At 37.4% G+C, this 16,539-nt stretch overlaps 1 protein-coding gene across 3 annotated transcripts in view; it reads right to left on the bottom strand.

Annotated features, from left to right (window-relative positions):
• Nucleotides 1–16,539, bottom strand: part of PCMTD1 (protein-L-isoaspartate (D-aspartate) O-methyltransferase domain containing 1) — a 47,780-nt gene that overhangs the window by 14,003 nt on the left and 17,238 nt on the right. The window contains exons 2-3 of one of the 3 annotated variants that reach the window (XM_037378857.1): nt 11,631–12,057; nt 7,526–7,628 (exon numbers count right to left, since the gene is read on the bottom strand). The exons of 1 other annotated variant lie outside the window; for it this stretch is intronic. In XM_037378857.1, the coding sequence (XP_037234754.1) occupies nt 7,526–7,628; nt 11,631–11,937 (410 nt within the window). In that variant the 5' untranslated portion in view covers nt 11,938–12,057. The remainder of the gene's footprint in view (nt 1–7,525; nt 7,629–11,630; nt 12,058–16,539) is intronic. One more of the 3 variants, XM_037378859.1, reaches the window with a different exon arrangement.

Here is a 16,539-nt window from a genome sequence, read left to right as displayed (position 1 = left end):
TAGATACCAACACTAAGTATTACTATTGTGATAAAATGAATATTAATTTTAAAAAACATTTATAGCAAAAACTAATATTAAATTTTGTTGCTCCTGTATCCATATCCACCAATCTAGTATTTCTGTCATAGCAAGCCATTAACAAAAAAATGAGCACATTCTTGGGCTAAGGTCTTCTACCTATACAAACTTCACGAATGCAGGATGTTATCCTGATCTCTCTTGGAGATGAAACCACATTCAAGTAGGCATGAATTGCCACCCTTTTTTTTTTCCTTTAGAAAAGAAGTAGTTCAATAGAATTGGGGAGAAAAGTCAAGTAATTTGAAGGAAAACCAACTTTCAATACCCACAGGCTTCTCTGATGGAAATAATAAAGTATGTCACAAGATACTTCAAAAAAAGCAATACCGACTACTTACACCTGTCTTTTGCTAAGAGAAAAATTAGTTCTTAAAAGCAGCATCACTCCAGCTACATTTTACACCTCTCAACTACTTCAGTCATACCAGGATATCTAACAGTACTCTTGTTCCTATCTCTATATTTGGTCACTCGTATCTCAGCTTGCTGCTCTTACAAACAGGAAACCCATTTCAGTATGAATTTAGTATAGTTTTCCCATCCACATTCATTTCCTGTAGTCAGACAACTCAAACCCTCCAAGTCATCTGAAATCTCATTCATAGCATCAAGCTGCTCCAAGTAATTCCCTTCTAATAGGAAATTTATTTAAATTTATTTAAACTTCGGGCACAAAGGACTATTCTTCAGCTTCAATGATGTGTAAGAAAAGGTTGGCATGTTGTTAACACTTGCCATTTGAACTACAGTGACACTGCACTGGAACAAAGAATTCAAAACCATTGCAAAGCAAATTTCACACCTGTCTCTTCATGGGGGAAAAAAACAAAACAAAAACCAAACACATTTTAATACATATTCCAAAACACAATGGTAAATCCAGCATAAGAACTCATGAAATTAGCTTTATATCATATTTCCCTTAAACCAAATACATTAATAACAGACACTGAAATGAATCTGCAAAATGTTCAGACTCTGGAAACGCATGATAAAACATTAAACTATTTTTGCTACCATGACAAGGAAATAACACTCACTTTTGTCCTATGCTAGTATGTCATTGCCCTAATTCTAATATACTGCTGACCATATTTTCCAGAGAAGAGCTCCTCAGAATGGGGGAAGAAGGAAGAAAAAAAAAACCTAACCAAAAAACCTACAGCAGTTGTGGCAGAATAGTTTGGAAGTTGCCTATTCTTTTTACCAACAAAAAACTGACCTAAAAGAATTTACAGCAGCTGAAAAATAAGTGTTTCCTGTGTTTATTTAAGACAGACTGAAAAGCTACACATAATTTAATCTAGGAAGTTCCATCTCCTTTGTCCATTTGTATTAAAGAGACAATACTCCTAAAGCTTCTCCTATGTCAAACAAGAATTTCACAGACAGTAATCCTACTCGAAGTACTCCTAGACTCTGTTTAAACACCAATGCATTCACTGAAGGAAACCTTGAAGCAGCTTTCAGATCATTTAGTCATTTTTCAGGTTTTAAACTGACATAAAACTTTTCTTTGAAATCCACAGATGAAGGTCAATGCTCACGTGGCTTTGTGTGATATAACACACCACAAGAATACGCAACAGAATAATGAAATTACTTTCTGTTTGCTATGCCTCATTAGACTTTCTCATTTTACCTAACTGCAGAAGTGCATTAGAACTAGTATCAATCAGATTTAAAGGTACTTCGTATATTGCAGGAAAACATCTTCCTATTTGCCTCTCAATGAATGGTTCCCACATTATATTGTCTGATGTCTAGTTAAGATTAAATCACTAGCTAAGAAACTTTAAGCCTGCATCAGTTAGTATGGGAAAATGATTTTTAAAGAGCATCAATTCTTCTCCTGTGAAGTGGGACAGCAGCAGAGCAAGATGGCAAGTTCTTTCCACCTTACTATTTTCTGTTATTTACTGCTCATTCCACTTTGGTTAAGCATATTTTTTTTTTAAGCATTCTGAACTAGTCTTTGGTTCATGTATAAATGCATATTTGTGGATTGCTAGCACATTTTGTGGAAAAGTTACACACATTTTACCTATTAGTATTATTATTTGAGAGACCTTCTGCACGTACACTACAAATTTTAAACAGAAACAAACATTAAATCTTTGAAAACAAAATCTACAACAACACATTTCTAGTCCCTTGCATCCAATTACAATAACAGTAATTTTAATCAGCAATAGAGTAACAGCCAAAACTGATGCTGGTAAAATTTCTATTCAGTAATTTTGTCTTGAATATTTTTTCAGCTTCCATGCAATGCTGTAGAGACAGTGAGACACCTGTATGTCTACTTCACTTGTATCTGTCATCCTTTTTGGATAAACTTAGCTGAGGCTATATAACAGAATAACTATGACATCTAGTTTACAATTTCTTATAGTCTCATCAGTTTCACTGAGGTGGGCCAAAACAGATCACACAACTGTTTCTGAGGAAAACATCAAACACTGGTTCTTAAAAAACCCTTACAAGTAATCTCACCCTCCCTTCAGCATTGGTTTACAAAATTTAAATTTTGTTATGTACTATATGTAAACTGTATGTGGTGCTAAAACGAGAAATTACACCAAAGGAATAGGTTTTTTATTCAATTCCATAGTGAATTTTAAGGAAAGTGGGCAGGAATAGGATGGTAAGAAAAAAATTTCTGTCATTTCAGTTTACTGTCAGAGCCCTAATATATCTATGGATAGAAGTCTGGAGAACAACTCATCTATTAACAAAAAAAGCAAAATATTTGCTTTCCTCTTTTTACTGAAGCAGAAAAATGGTTTAATAAAGTTAAAATTGTCATACTTTATATTGCACATATCTGTGAAGCAACAGATTTTATAGGAACCATGCACTGAGCACTGTCATTGCTTTTAACAAACTTTCTAAGTACTTTAAAACTTGCAGCAATGAGAGCTGTCCAAAGCAGCATCCACTGTTGGATTTATTAATTTCTTTATGAAAGATATTTCACGTATGGTTCTGAGAGGACAAGAATATGTATTTCTTCGACTATCAAATGCTTGAAGAAAGCAGGGTTTGTTCCTTCCTAGGTAAGAGTAGATTCAATTGTCATTTTCGGAGCCTTCTGGTCTATGATGTGTAGTATGCTTAATATCTCTAAATAAAAAAGGGATATTCCAAAAGCCTGTTTTCCTTTCCTTTTTGTTTAACAACCTCTGGCATCAAAGAATTCCACCGGAATTCTTGCAGTCCCTGTGTTATTCTGATTAAACTAACCTCAACAAGAATTTATTCACCACTAACAAAACCATCAGACAATTTGAAACCAAGACTAAGTTATAAGTAAGATTTAAACTGAGAAAGTTTATCAGTGAGTTCTGGTGACCATTTGCTCTTCCTGATTTGATTTTTTTACTGCAATTATTAATCAGCTGCACAGGCAGGATGGAGGTTTCTTTTCTTTGTGTGTATACAAGGAACTTTCCATTTGAAATCTGCTTTAATAAAAAGACAGTGAGCCTTCAGGGGCCTAACAGGAGCCCTAAATTTTGATGAAGACAAATGTTCTATGGAAGATTAACTTTACTAGTTTTCAGTGCTAACACAATCTACTACAGGACTTCATGAAGAAGTTTCACCCATAACAGTTATCCCAGAAGTAGTACTAGGGTTCTTGTCACTTACCATTGAAGTGGTTTCTTTTGATCCCGAGAAGGGTTGGTGATTTTCTTTCACAGCAGGGACTTCAACATCTTACCCACGTTTGGTTTTTGATAGGGTGCTAGAAGATGGGCAACCTAGCCTTGCCCTGTGGCTCTCTCTCCGAGCTGGATATTCTAGGTCTAGAAGTTGACTGGGAGCAGAAAAGACAACACATTCCCCTTCAATAAACAGGTGAAGCGGGGCCTGGTACTTGAACATACGTGTTTTAGATAGAGCCTTCTTATGGAATGTTTTTTCCCCTTAACTGGCATGCATTCCCTGAAGGTTTTAAGAATGGAAGAGAGCCTTATGCATTTCAGGGTCAGAGAATTTGCTATACCTAAAATCTTTACACCTCAACCACAACAACACTTTCAGGTGCTTTCAGATGGAACTTCCCCTGTGCTTCTACTGGCAAACATGCGCCATCAAATAAAATCAAGGCAGCATTTTACTCTCAGAAGGAACAACTCCACCTCCGTTTAGAGGAAAAAGATTTTTAGATTGGTGGGATATGGATACAGATACAAGTGATTATGGAATTACTTGTCTTTCTGAAACAGGTACCTGAAAAGCTTTTCCTCTAATCAACAGTTCAACAGGCCAAAACTGAGAGAAGCTCAGCTACCAGAGGTAGACAACCCTTCCTTTATTTAAGCAGAGTGAGTCTCTCAAATCCTTCTGGACACACTATTTTCACATTGCTTCCAGTCTTTAGTCAAGCATCTATCCCAATCATAGAAAAGTAAATTTTTAATTTCACCAACATTCTTCTCAGGAATCAAGGGGGAAAAGTTAGTTTATACCACACAACACTGGATCATTCCCCCATAAAAATGGTTATCTTGTCATTCAATAGAAATATTCCATCTTGCTTTGTCAGGCAGAACCCCACGTGAATTATCATGACCCAGCTCCACAAAGAAGTCAGGTGCAAAGCCAATGGCCTATTGCTCCAAGCAAAGGAACACCACAAAGTTAGATACTGTTTATTTCGGATCTAGGTTGAAGCTCTCCGAGTACCCACCCATAAGGTTAAACCATCTTTTGTTTCAAAGGTTAAACCATCTTTTGTTTCAAAAAGGAGATTGCTTAAAATATTCAGACCAGACCAAAGAACATTATACACTAAAGAATGAACACAGGGAAGTGGCAATGTGAAGTTTTACAGAATTCCCCATCCGCATTAACTCCATTACTGCCAGGAAAATCAATCATAGTCTCTGTGTTCCTCCTGTCCCCCACGTACCTCGTTAGAGGCTGCTGGCAAGAGTAAGGTATTTTTCCCCATCACACACACACCCCTGCCCAAGCAATTAGCTTCATTCATACCAGTCTTGCCACATAAAATCTATTTTCAAACAGTAAGGATGCCTGCTAGATATATATACACCAGTGTTCAACAGTAGACAAGACACCGCACACCTTTTTCTTGGGTGGTCTTTCGTCCAAATACTAAGCTGACCAAATCAGTAGTTAAGTTCTGATGCCACAGTCCGCGCAACTTTGGGTAAATATCTTTCACTTATAAATGAAGATGCAGGAAAAAGTTACTGAAACAAGAATCAAAACCAAACTTACTGACCTAGAGCACATTACTTCAACAAGCAGATTGAAATTTAAGACATGCTGTACAAATTCACTTAAATTAAGAAGACACAGAAGGACCCCATCAAAGAAAAAAACCATACCATCTTCATTAACTACATTAAAATACAGAATCCTTACAAAGAAAGCAGTTAGCCAGAATCAGCTATGCAGACACATTACAAATCCCCCCTCAAAACACAAAATCCAACCAGCTCATCAGTACCATGTCAGCTGCAGCGCAGCTGTTTACCAAGTAGATTTGTATTAAAAAAGCACTTTCACAGAAGCGTAGCTTTTGTTAGGTTGATGAGGAGGGTGTTTCTGTAGCCATTGCTTAGTATTTTACTGTTGTGAGGAAAAGGTGGATTGTTAAAACAGCATGTGCCAAAATACAACGTACAAATTAGTGATAAAGTTCAGATCATATTTACCAGCCTGCTGACTTTTTCCCTCTCATTGGAGTAACACTGTATAATTAAAGATCATTTGAACTATGATTGTAAACAGCATGCAGCATTTATAACACTGTCCCCAGAGCCGATCTCCTGAATTAGGGGAAAATAACTCTCCTCTTTAAGAATATTTAGATCATTTACTAAGTATAATCACTTATTTCCTTCAAAAACAATATACATAAAACACTGACATTCATTTATGCCCAGTTTAGCAACTTCGGTGCTTTTTTCCCCCCCCAGATCTTGCATGTTTTGAATATTCTTTTATCAGTGTTCTGATATTCTTTTAAATAAATATCCTAATCAGATCTTGTTTAAAAAATAATGTTTTCTTGCTACCCCTGCACTCAATTTCTGTACATAAATCTATCACAAGATTGGAAAGACATTTCAATCAAAACCACCTTTTTGTATGTCTGAGTACAGGAATGTGCATCAGCTCATTAGCTGGCAAGTACATCTAACTTAGAGCCACTAACGCAGAATTATTAATGCTCACAAGTGACCACATTTCACACACTTTTTAAAGACAGATTATATAAAGTGCATCATGAAGTTCCTGAATGAATCAATTTTTTCTGGTTTCTATATGTATTTACCTGAACTAACATTAAGTGCCTGTATTAAAATTAACACTGCAGTAATGAACCATATGTATTTTCTCTTAGATAACTATGTTTATTGTAATGTCAGAACACAGTACTAAAGCCATCTAGCCAATATCATTAGTACAGAATTTAATTCAGATACAGGTAACACTAGGATGATACCTTTCTGTTACTTCAGAGCATGAAGGAGGAAGGCCTGTGGTCAGACCAGAGCTTCTGAAGTTTGGGCTACGGAAAAAAGTGGATTGAGCTCCAACGAACATAACCAGGAACACAGCAGTTCATAAAGCACATTACAAAGGTAAAGAGAAAGAATTTTTCTCTGTTGCCCATTGGGGAAGAAAAGAGGCAAAGGACATGCATTCTTAAGCTAATCCTACAATTCAAAAACTTTACTGCCTTTCCAGAAGCTACCTTATAATCATTCTTGGAGAACTTACTGCCTGTAAGGAAAAGCATCTTTACAAGGAACAGCCCTTGCAGAACCTTGCCTTTCTTTCCAAACAGGCAGATTCTTATAGGCCAACTTTAGTAATAAAAAATTCTTGAGTTCAATAAAAATAAGGTTCAAGCCCTGTAACCCAGGAGTACACCAGTAGAAGTGAGTGGTATATGAGCACTGATTAATATTCTAAGTCCATGTCTTCAGGCAATAAGCATTAATACAATCAGATAAATTTACTCATGTCTAGATCAACAGTGGTAGATTAGAAAAAAGTTCATACTGTACAGGAGGATAATGTACAATTATAAAATAAAAACTGACTTAATGGATACAGATTACTTTAAACATGCAAAGACACCTGCATATCGCATAATTCTCCTGAAGTACATATGTATATGTGCATGCCCATACACATGTATATATGTACATACATCACCAAAATGCAGAAAAATCAATTGTATTAATTCTATTATACAGCAGGAATACTCCCACATTTCTGAAGAGTGCTTTCTTAAGCCTTACCTCATGAACTAGCGTAACAAAATGGAAATGTTATGTTTTGGTTGTGTGACACCATTCTTTTCCCCTCCCCTAAACTAGTAAGCAATGACACACTCAGTTCAAAAACAAAAACACTGCTGCAAAGTGAAATAGACAAATTAGATACTTACTTATCAAAGCTATCACTATATTTTATGAAGCTCTCCAATTTTTCCTTGGCATATTCTACCACATCTGAATGAAGCTCTATTCCGTGATTTATCCCAAACGGTCCTGTAAATAAAAAGAGTAGGGTGGGGGGTTTTTGTTGTTTGTTTGGGTTGTGTTGTTTTTTGTTTGTTTGGGGTTTTTTGGTTGGTTGGTTTTGGCTTTTTCTTAATTTAAGCACAGCACAACTGCATGGAACAGCATTATACCTTTCATATGTGAAATCACTAAGATCACGTAACACAGAGAAGTCTCCCAACAACTGCTAGACAGTTATTTTTTGTGTCTGCATTGCCAATGCTTATGAGGAAGGTAAAAGGCCAGAGGATCAATGACTGAACAAGGACAGAACTGTGGTAAAATGATTTTACAGGACGAATTTTCTTCTAAGCATGCAGGAAAAAAAATGAATGACTACATAAAGTCAGTTTGAGTAGCTTCTTTTTCAATACAGTATTTAGATCGACTACAACAATTTAAAATCATTATTTAGTCTGTATTTTGGTATTTATAGTTTGATGTTTTCTTATGACAAAAATTTCAGCTTTTGACAATTCAGAGGCCAGGTATTATATCCCTTAGCCACATCTGTCTTTTATTCTGCAGGTTCCAAAACCAGAAGTCTGCTCTGATTTACTTACAATAAATTTCCATCCAGAACACTGAAATTGACCACATTATGTTCACTCATCACAATTGCACCACAATTGCAACACTGCTTTCCTGCAACCAAATCTAAGTGTATTTTCAAGTCAATCTGGGTGCCAGAAGTTAATGCTATTTTTCCGGAACACGAAGAAATCATGAGACAGTATTATGAGGATTATCCACATCAGGAAGGAATCCGAATTGGATAGTCACATTTGCTGTGGGGATTCTATATTTAACATGCACTTATAGCCCAGGGACTTTAGTCACTGGAGCATAGAATTGGAAAAGGGAGAGGAAAGGGGAGGAAGGGAAGTAAACATCAATAAGATTAGACAAAACTTGTATTTATAACCTCTACTGCATTCTAAATCTTTCCTAAATATTTAACTCAAAGATGTTACTCCAATGAAACAATTCAATTTGTCTTTTCTAGGACACTGATTAATAAAAAAGACCTAGGATTACCAGGAAAGGTTTCATTTTACTGTAAAAGTGTATGCCACTAAGCTGATTAATAATTGCAATTCTTAACACAACATAGTTTAGATCATTTTCTACTAGGTGAAATAAAACCAATCCAGCAGGTTACCACAGGCAGTGTTCATAAGACCTCTCTGATGCCAAGCAAGAAGTAGGTGGATCATCCAAGGAATGTTCTTAGAACTTGTGAAAGCATGTACCTTCTGTTGACATACCTACTGTAAATATAGGTTATCATCTATCACATTAAGAAAAGCACCAGCACAGGCAATCCCTTCCTAGCTATTTAATTATTCAATGCTCCCTTGCATGGTTACGATGTTCTAACCAGTGCAGTTAAGAGTTCTACAGCATGCAGCAGCATCCAAGGTATGTTTTCATTAGTTAAAAATTGATCACCATTTCTTCAACCTCATAATTTAAATTAAAAATGCATTATCACCTGTCCCAAAATTCACATATACATTCCATTACTCAATTTTAAAAACATTAAAAAAAAAATGTAAATGCCCGTTGTTTCAATACCTATGAATGCAAGACATCATCACACCATGATACACTGTGATATTCTTAATTTGAACAGAAATACAGAAACATCTTCTGTTCTTTCATCAGAAGTCACAGCTGTACATTTAAGCAGTCTCCTAAAAACATTTTCTACTATTCTCTAAAGTCAACTGGCATCTTTCAGCATAATAAGCTAGCAATTCCACCATTAGTCTGAACTGTATTTCATTTTAATGTTACCAGCAACAGTTAACTTAACCTCTGTGGAGTGGCAGTTGTTTGGTGGGGGTTTTTTAGTATGGTGCTAAACTTACAAATGTTTATCCATTTCAAATTATTTGATGATTTAATCTAGCCATTTTGACACTGCCAACACAGCAGAAATACTGCTCACTACATTGTCAAACAAAGATATTCAACTACGGTCAGAAACCACTACTCTGTTATTAACTGCAGTGCACACCAGATCTGTTTTTAAAAAGTGAGCTTTTAAAAATATACATGGTTTATTTATCAAAAACTTACATCTGTTTGTTTTTCTTTGTTAAAGCAGCTGTTCCCTGGTTTAAAACAAACAATAAAGAAGAATGATTTCATGTAACAAGTAATTTTATCAAAGGGAGCAGAGTAAGAAAATAAAGGCATGTAAATTGTATTTATTGCTTCCATGCCTCAGCCTAGCACTCAAACGACATTACAACACCAAGCAGGCTTTGGAGACTGGGTACAGCACTGCAGAAACATGGGAAGTCTGCTTCTGTAAGTAGCTGACCAGTCAGTGCTCCAGGCACCTCAGCACTGCTAGAGAAGTATCAGCACCGGCAGTGGCTCTGTGGGAACACCTCCAGTGTAACTGTGCTTCTTGGGAACTGTCAGCCGATCTCGCCCTCTGTAGAAGAACAAGCCTTTTCCCATTTCATTTCTTCAACTCTGCATATAATAATCTGAAGGACAGGAATTCTGCTTGATAAAGAGAGGTCAAACCCAGGAGCATTCAACAGCCAACCAACAGCCACTCAGAATCAGTTAGAAAAATACACTGATGCAAGTGCAATAAGCCACAATTTCTTTTTTAAACATCATAGTTAAAGAATAATGAAATAAAGCTTTCCAAAAGTCAGAGAAATAAATGAATACTATTACTCACTACCCTGAACAAACACTTCAGAGGAAAAAGTACAGCAATATTTACTAGTTGTTTTAATAGTGAAATAGAACACTGAACTTTAAATATTGCAACCTAATTAAAAATATCTACTCTCAAACAAACACTGTTGAAAAGGGCAAAGCAATACTCTAATAGAGTAGGTTGTGGGGATTTTTGTTACCTGTGAATGAACATAGCTCTCGTCTCCACAAGAGAGCAGTGGAATCTGTTGAATTGGTACTGACTGTAACAAAAGACACTGCCAGAGATGCCAACAAATGATGCCTACTATATACTATTAGGGATAATTTCTACTCCTCAATAAATTAGAGATGACAAAGTAACTAAACTAACTGAAAATTCACAAATTAACTCTTCACATCTCAGTTGTGTATATAAATATATATATTCCAAATCTGTGTATTACCTGTCAGCAAGGTTTGGGCAACCAAAGAAATACGAAAATTCTTTGTAATACAGTCAATGAAGTTCTAGCTATGAAAACCACATACTAAAATAAATGAAGTTATTTCATGTAATGAAATTAATTTGTAAGAAAGAACTGTTGATACACATGCTCTGTACTCTCAGTGTTGGGGGGGGGGTGGTGTGTATTAAATCATTCCTCTTTCTAAGATAGGTTTTAAAATGTAAATTTTAAATAACTCATTCCAATCTTTTTCATACAGTAGATTATTTGAAAACAGAAGAAAAACCACAGTGCTAATCTGTTAAAAAGCCTACAGACCTGCAGCGCTTAAACAGTCTTGTCAGTCTACATTTCCAAACCTTCTCCTTAATAAAATTACCAAGTCTACTTTTAAATAATCAATTGCACACTGATATTTTTCAAATAAGTTTCTTCAAGAGTCATTACCCTTTACATTTTAAATTTTTGTTTCCATAAACTGTAAATCAAAACCGTAACCTAGAGTAAGGGCATAAACAAGGTACCAATATAGACTAAAATTTTACCCTCAAATACTGTTCCTGTATGCCTTCTCCTTTTAAGCAATAAAAGGACTGTTTTCTTTCAAATGAGAACTTTAGATTACAGAAAGGCAACCGGGGCCGACTGCCTCTTCCAGAACACTCCATGAAGTGTTACTGAACAACAGTGCCAGTGAAAAGCTTGTAGATAGCACACGACATTTTAACAACACATCTCACTCAGTTTTAAGTATAGTACTGTCATTTTTAAAGAAGTAAAAGTTTTACAGGGCCTGTATAATCTTCTAAAAATATGCACAAACACTGTATTAAAATAAAACTGTTCAAGTTACCTAATATTAATCCCACCATTGTACTCAAGTATCCGGTTCCACTACCCAGATTTAGAAAAGATAATCCAGGCTGAAGCTTCAGTGCTTCCATGACTTCAGAATAAATGCAAGGTGCTGACAAGTGTATATTTCCATGCTTCCAGGCCAAGTCTTTATAAGCATTGTCCCTGTATCCTTCCAGATAATAATCACCACGATCAATTGCTCTGAAGGCTTGCTCCACACTCTCAGTGCGAATGTACTGAGCTTCTTTCAAGTTATCAATTAAGTCATCGTTGTCTTCTCCAGCACTCACAGCTCCTCCCATGCTGAATTTCTATGATAATTCAATTAGCTTGCAAAATACATTAGGAGGAGAATTTTCCCACAAGTGTAAGTATGTAATGGATTCTCAGTTCTTCTTTCAGAAGCACATCAGAAACGAATCCTAGAAAATAGATATGTTTACATAACTTGAGTTTCAAAAGAGAAACAAATCAACAATTAAAGGGTGATGAAATATCATTAGTATTGGATCACTTACAAAGTAGAACTATTAAAGAGTCAGGACAGCTAGTATTTAATCAAAATTCTGCTCTTCAGATTTTAACTCAATCTAATGTTTTTCATCTTAGCTTTAGTATATCCACATGGGCTGCAAGCAATGCAGCACAGGAGTTCACACAGACACTGAAAGCACTACAGTGCTAAGAACCTGCCACCAATATTGTATGTGTCGGGGGGTGGGGGGGTGGGGGGGGGGGGTGGGCAGGGACACAGACAGGACAGCAACTAACTTTGGAGTAGCTCTAGTCCCATCCTGAGAACTAATGCGCTACAGGAGCTGGGGCATGTACCAACTTAGCTTCATATGAAATTTACATGCTCTGAAGTCACCCTGCAGTGGGATATGGAGTCAGGCAAGTGGTGATATCCAGGAGATGTTTCTCAGATGATCACTTTGCAGCTGCACTAGAATACTAGTACATATGCAACCACACATTCTTCTGTTCTAGATCCAGCACAGCAAACCCCTCTAAGTATCTGAACTCCTCCTAATGCCACCTGCCCTATTCACTGCAGGTGTATAAATTCCTTAAGTATCTAGAAGTTTTCAACAGCTTGCCAGCTCTGAAGTGACTACCAAGTTTCATGAATTCTACACAGCCTATTTGCTTTGAAATAATTCCTTCAGATCTTTACTTTATCTGCAGTTACTAATCACTAAACTCATAAAATCCAGATGTTAAAACCATTAATGTTGCATGAATTACCAATAAAATGGTAATAGAAGACTGGAAGAAAGGAACACACAGAAGTTTAATCCAGCACTTCTAGATGAATAGAGTACCCACAGTGAGCTCATTAACATAGATTACAAAGGCAGCTTAGCCAAAATAAGAAAAAGACTATCATTAATCTTGCACATCCTAGGTAACCTAGTTAACAAAGAAAACAAACAAAACCCAAAAAACAATCCCAAAGACACACTCACCACTAACTGCATTGCTGAATATCATTTCTCAAAAAAAAAATTTCACCTGCCTCTTCAGCTCAGCACATGCCTATTTTATATACGCTTTTGTGCAAATTCATGTGTCAGGAATTCACAAACACAATCCAGATGCCCAAGGTCATTTAAGCTATCAGAATGAAGCAGTTCCTAAGTTTACATTGTGGTAATCACAGCAACACAATTTTTATGGTTAAATACTTCAAATGAAGAACCTTCTTACAGCACTAATGAATCCTCTTCCACATGTTTAACAGGCCTCTATCAAAACCGTACTAATAAATCTTCCCATAAAATAAATGGAAACATCCAGAAACTACAAGCAACTTCAGGTTTGGTGTGTTTGTATTTGCCCATTGCAACATTAAACAAAGACTTCTGGAGTTTGAATCATTTTCCTGAAGGATTAAACTAGAAACTGCAATGATTCTGAAGAAAAGCATCCTTGTGAATGCAAATACAATCACGTGCTGTGTAGAAGAATGAAGCTGGGTTAATTATCATTGATAACATACAGCTGTGGGCTGGCTTCAGGGGCGGTGGGTTGGCTGATGTAGGCAAGGGGCAGGTGTGGCTGCTTCTGTTAAGTGGTTGAGAGCCAATGAAGAGAGAGGAGAAAGAACATATGCCCTGGAAGAGGAGGGACTAGGAGAAGGCAGCAGAGGGACTGGCATGAAGAGTGTGTTGGTATGTGATGGTAAAAGACCTTGTTGCAGCTGGCTAGTTTGGAGAGTGCTGAGGCAATTGGTGCCCTGTGTGAGGCTTGACCTCAGGACCTTTAGCTTGTGAGACAGTGTAACGAGCGGTGACAACAATAATGGCTGTGCCAGGGGGCATGTGAAGTTTTGAGCAGTGACAGCGGTGCCCAATGTAGCAGAGACAGGCGGGGGGACAGCCTGTGATCCAGATCACATTGAGATAGGTGGGAAGAGCCTGGGGATCCAGATCAGACACCGGCAGAGGTGAGCTGTTGGGATCAAAGAGAAGGAAGCCTGATAGCCATGGAGTTAAGAGACTGAGGGTAACAGGCGACAGCAGCAGAGTACATGGCCAGACATGGCAGCAGCCCGCAGCGGTGGCAGGTCCAGAGCGGGTCCAGCCAGCCAGCGGTGATGGCTGTGCCGGGGGAAGGCGTGGGAGCAGTGCGATGCCACGGATGGCTCCCGCCGTTGCTGCTGCTGCTGCTCAGCCTGGTGGTATTCTTGCCAGTGTTCATGTGCTCGTTGAATGTGTCTCCAGTTGTAGACAAAACGAGCGACCACAAGGACGTTGAGAAGTTTGTTGGGACACAGAGTAATGTATTAGTGCTGTATAAGAAGGGATACGTGTATGAGTTCAGGGACAAATCGTCTAGACTGTATGAGAAGTTTATTTGTGAAAAAGTTGTGATGAATGTTAAATACATAAGGCATGAAATGTTAAGAAGAAAAAAACAGTTCAGGGACAAGTTGTCCGGACTGTAAGAAAAGTTTATTTGTATAAAGGTTGTGATGATTGCTAAAAACATAAGGCATGAAATGTTAAGGAAAAAAAAGGGGGAACTGTAGAGGAATGAAGCTGGGTTAATTAACATTGATAACATACAGCTGTGGGCTGGCTTCAGGGGCGGTGGGTTGGCTGATGTAGACAAGGGGCAGGTGTGGCTGCTTCTGTTAAGAGGTTTGGCAGCCAAGGAAGAGAGAGGAGGAAGAAGCAGAGAGAAGAAAGAGCATGCCCTGGATGAGGAGACTCTGAGAAGGCAGCAGAGGGACTGGCATGAAAAGTATAATGTGGTTAAATAGCCCTGAGGATTGTGGGAAAGGGGGTCAGATGGAGGAGCAGCAGCGTGGTTTGACTTCTGGAGGAAGGAGACACAGCACAGACAGAATTTGACCATTGGTAAAGCCTTGTTGCAGTCTACTAGTTTGTGCTGCAACAGTACTGGACTGTAGTCCAATGAGTACATTCACTCTTCTGAACACCAAACTCAGAATCAAAGCGTACTAAAATTGTTAAGGATCAGTTCTGATCAGAAAGGGCATATATAAAGATGCACATAATCCTAAATAAAGGAAAGCCAACATTAATCTTTGAAATCTGTTTTGGCCTGCCATTTCCTTCTTCCTTAGAAAAAAAATTTCTACAGTATCCAACACCAAAAGCTGTACAACTCTTATCCCTCCCCTGCCTAGATGGCCATCAAACAGTCTTCTTAAAAAGGAAACTTCATTGCCATTTAAAATTCTGACACAAGTGTTTCCTTATCCTTGCTTTGCATTATTAACATAAAACACCAAGTCACTAATAAAGATGAATAACCATATAGTACCAGTGCTAAGATTATATATCTAGGTTTAAAATTTCAAGCAAGCTCAAAGTTACCAGACAATAGTCACAATGCTTCTCCTTAACTACAAACATACTTCAAAATGAAGTGGGGAAGGTGGGGAATGTTCAGGGCTGCTACAGCCCTAGTAAAATCATGGGTGAAGCGATGACTGTTCACCACTGTTCACTGTGTGCTTCTGTCTGAGCCAAAACCAGCTCTCCCTGACCTTCTGCAGCAGTGGGGAGAGGCAGAAAGTCACCAGGTACAATTATCAACCAGCAAAAAAACCTTTGATGGAAGTAAAGAAAACACACTTCAATATCCTAATGTTCTACAGCAGAGTAAGCAGGCCTGTGTGTGTTTTTAATTATACAGGAACATCCCTTTCTATTTGTAAAAAAATTAAGGGACAGTTTAGACAAAAGTGTGGAACTTGAGGGAGGACTTTTATATTTTTGAATTAAAATATAATTTGTAAAAATATTCCAGCCCTGCTCATTTGTCTGTACTTGCATCACACCTAAAAGTTCAATGAACTACTGAATGAAATGACAGTAAGTTAAATAATCTATAGTGACTAAAGCATAGTTTTTGCCATCCCTTTATCCTAAGCAGTTCATGATGGTCTTGGGGTATCTTTGGAAATAATTTTAACTAAAAAGTAAATGTAAGAACTGACTTTCTGGAAAACTAATGCAGCTACTGCATCTGAGAAAGAGAAACAGCACTCCGCGCCCCGCCCGCAGAGTGCATGCACCACCCTGCACCAGCAGATGGCGAACTTGACCGACTCTCTGCACCCCACTGGAGCGCAGGCAGAAACAGAAACCAAACGGCAAAAGGCTACAATAAAGCTTTTATAAGTTATAAATACAATAAAGCAAGAATAATTCCTATCAAAAACCGTCTTTACTACTTTCACATGAAATTGCTTTCCCATAAATAACGTGCTATTTTCTACACAGTTGCTATACTAAAACAGAATTAACTTTTCAGGTATTTTGTAATTTTACGTCCTTGGTATTATCTGACAGCTAAAGTTATTAAAGTATCACAAGATTTTCTACTGATGACACCCAACAATTGTTTCACCTTTATTAACAGTCATC

This window comes from Falco rusticolus, chromosome 3 (assembly GCF_015220075.1).
Source record: "Falco rusticolus isolate bFalRus1 chromosome 3, bFalRus1.pri, whole genome shotgun sequence".
In the NCBI taxonomy this organism is placed as follows: Eukaryota; Metazoa; Chordata; class Aves; order Falconiformes; family Falconidae; genus Falco; species Falco rusticolus.
The sequence above is the reverse complement of the archived record's forward strand: the minus strand, read 5'-3'. Positions and strand labels throughout refer to the sequence as shown.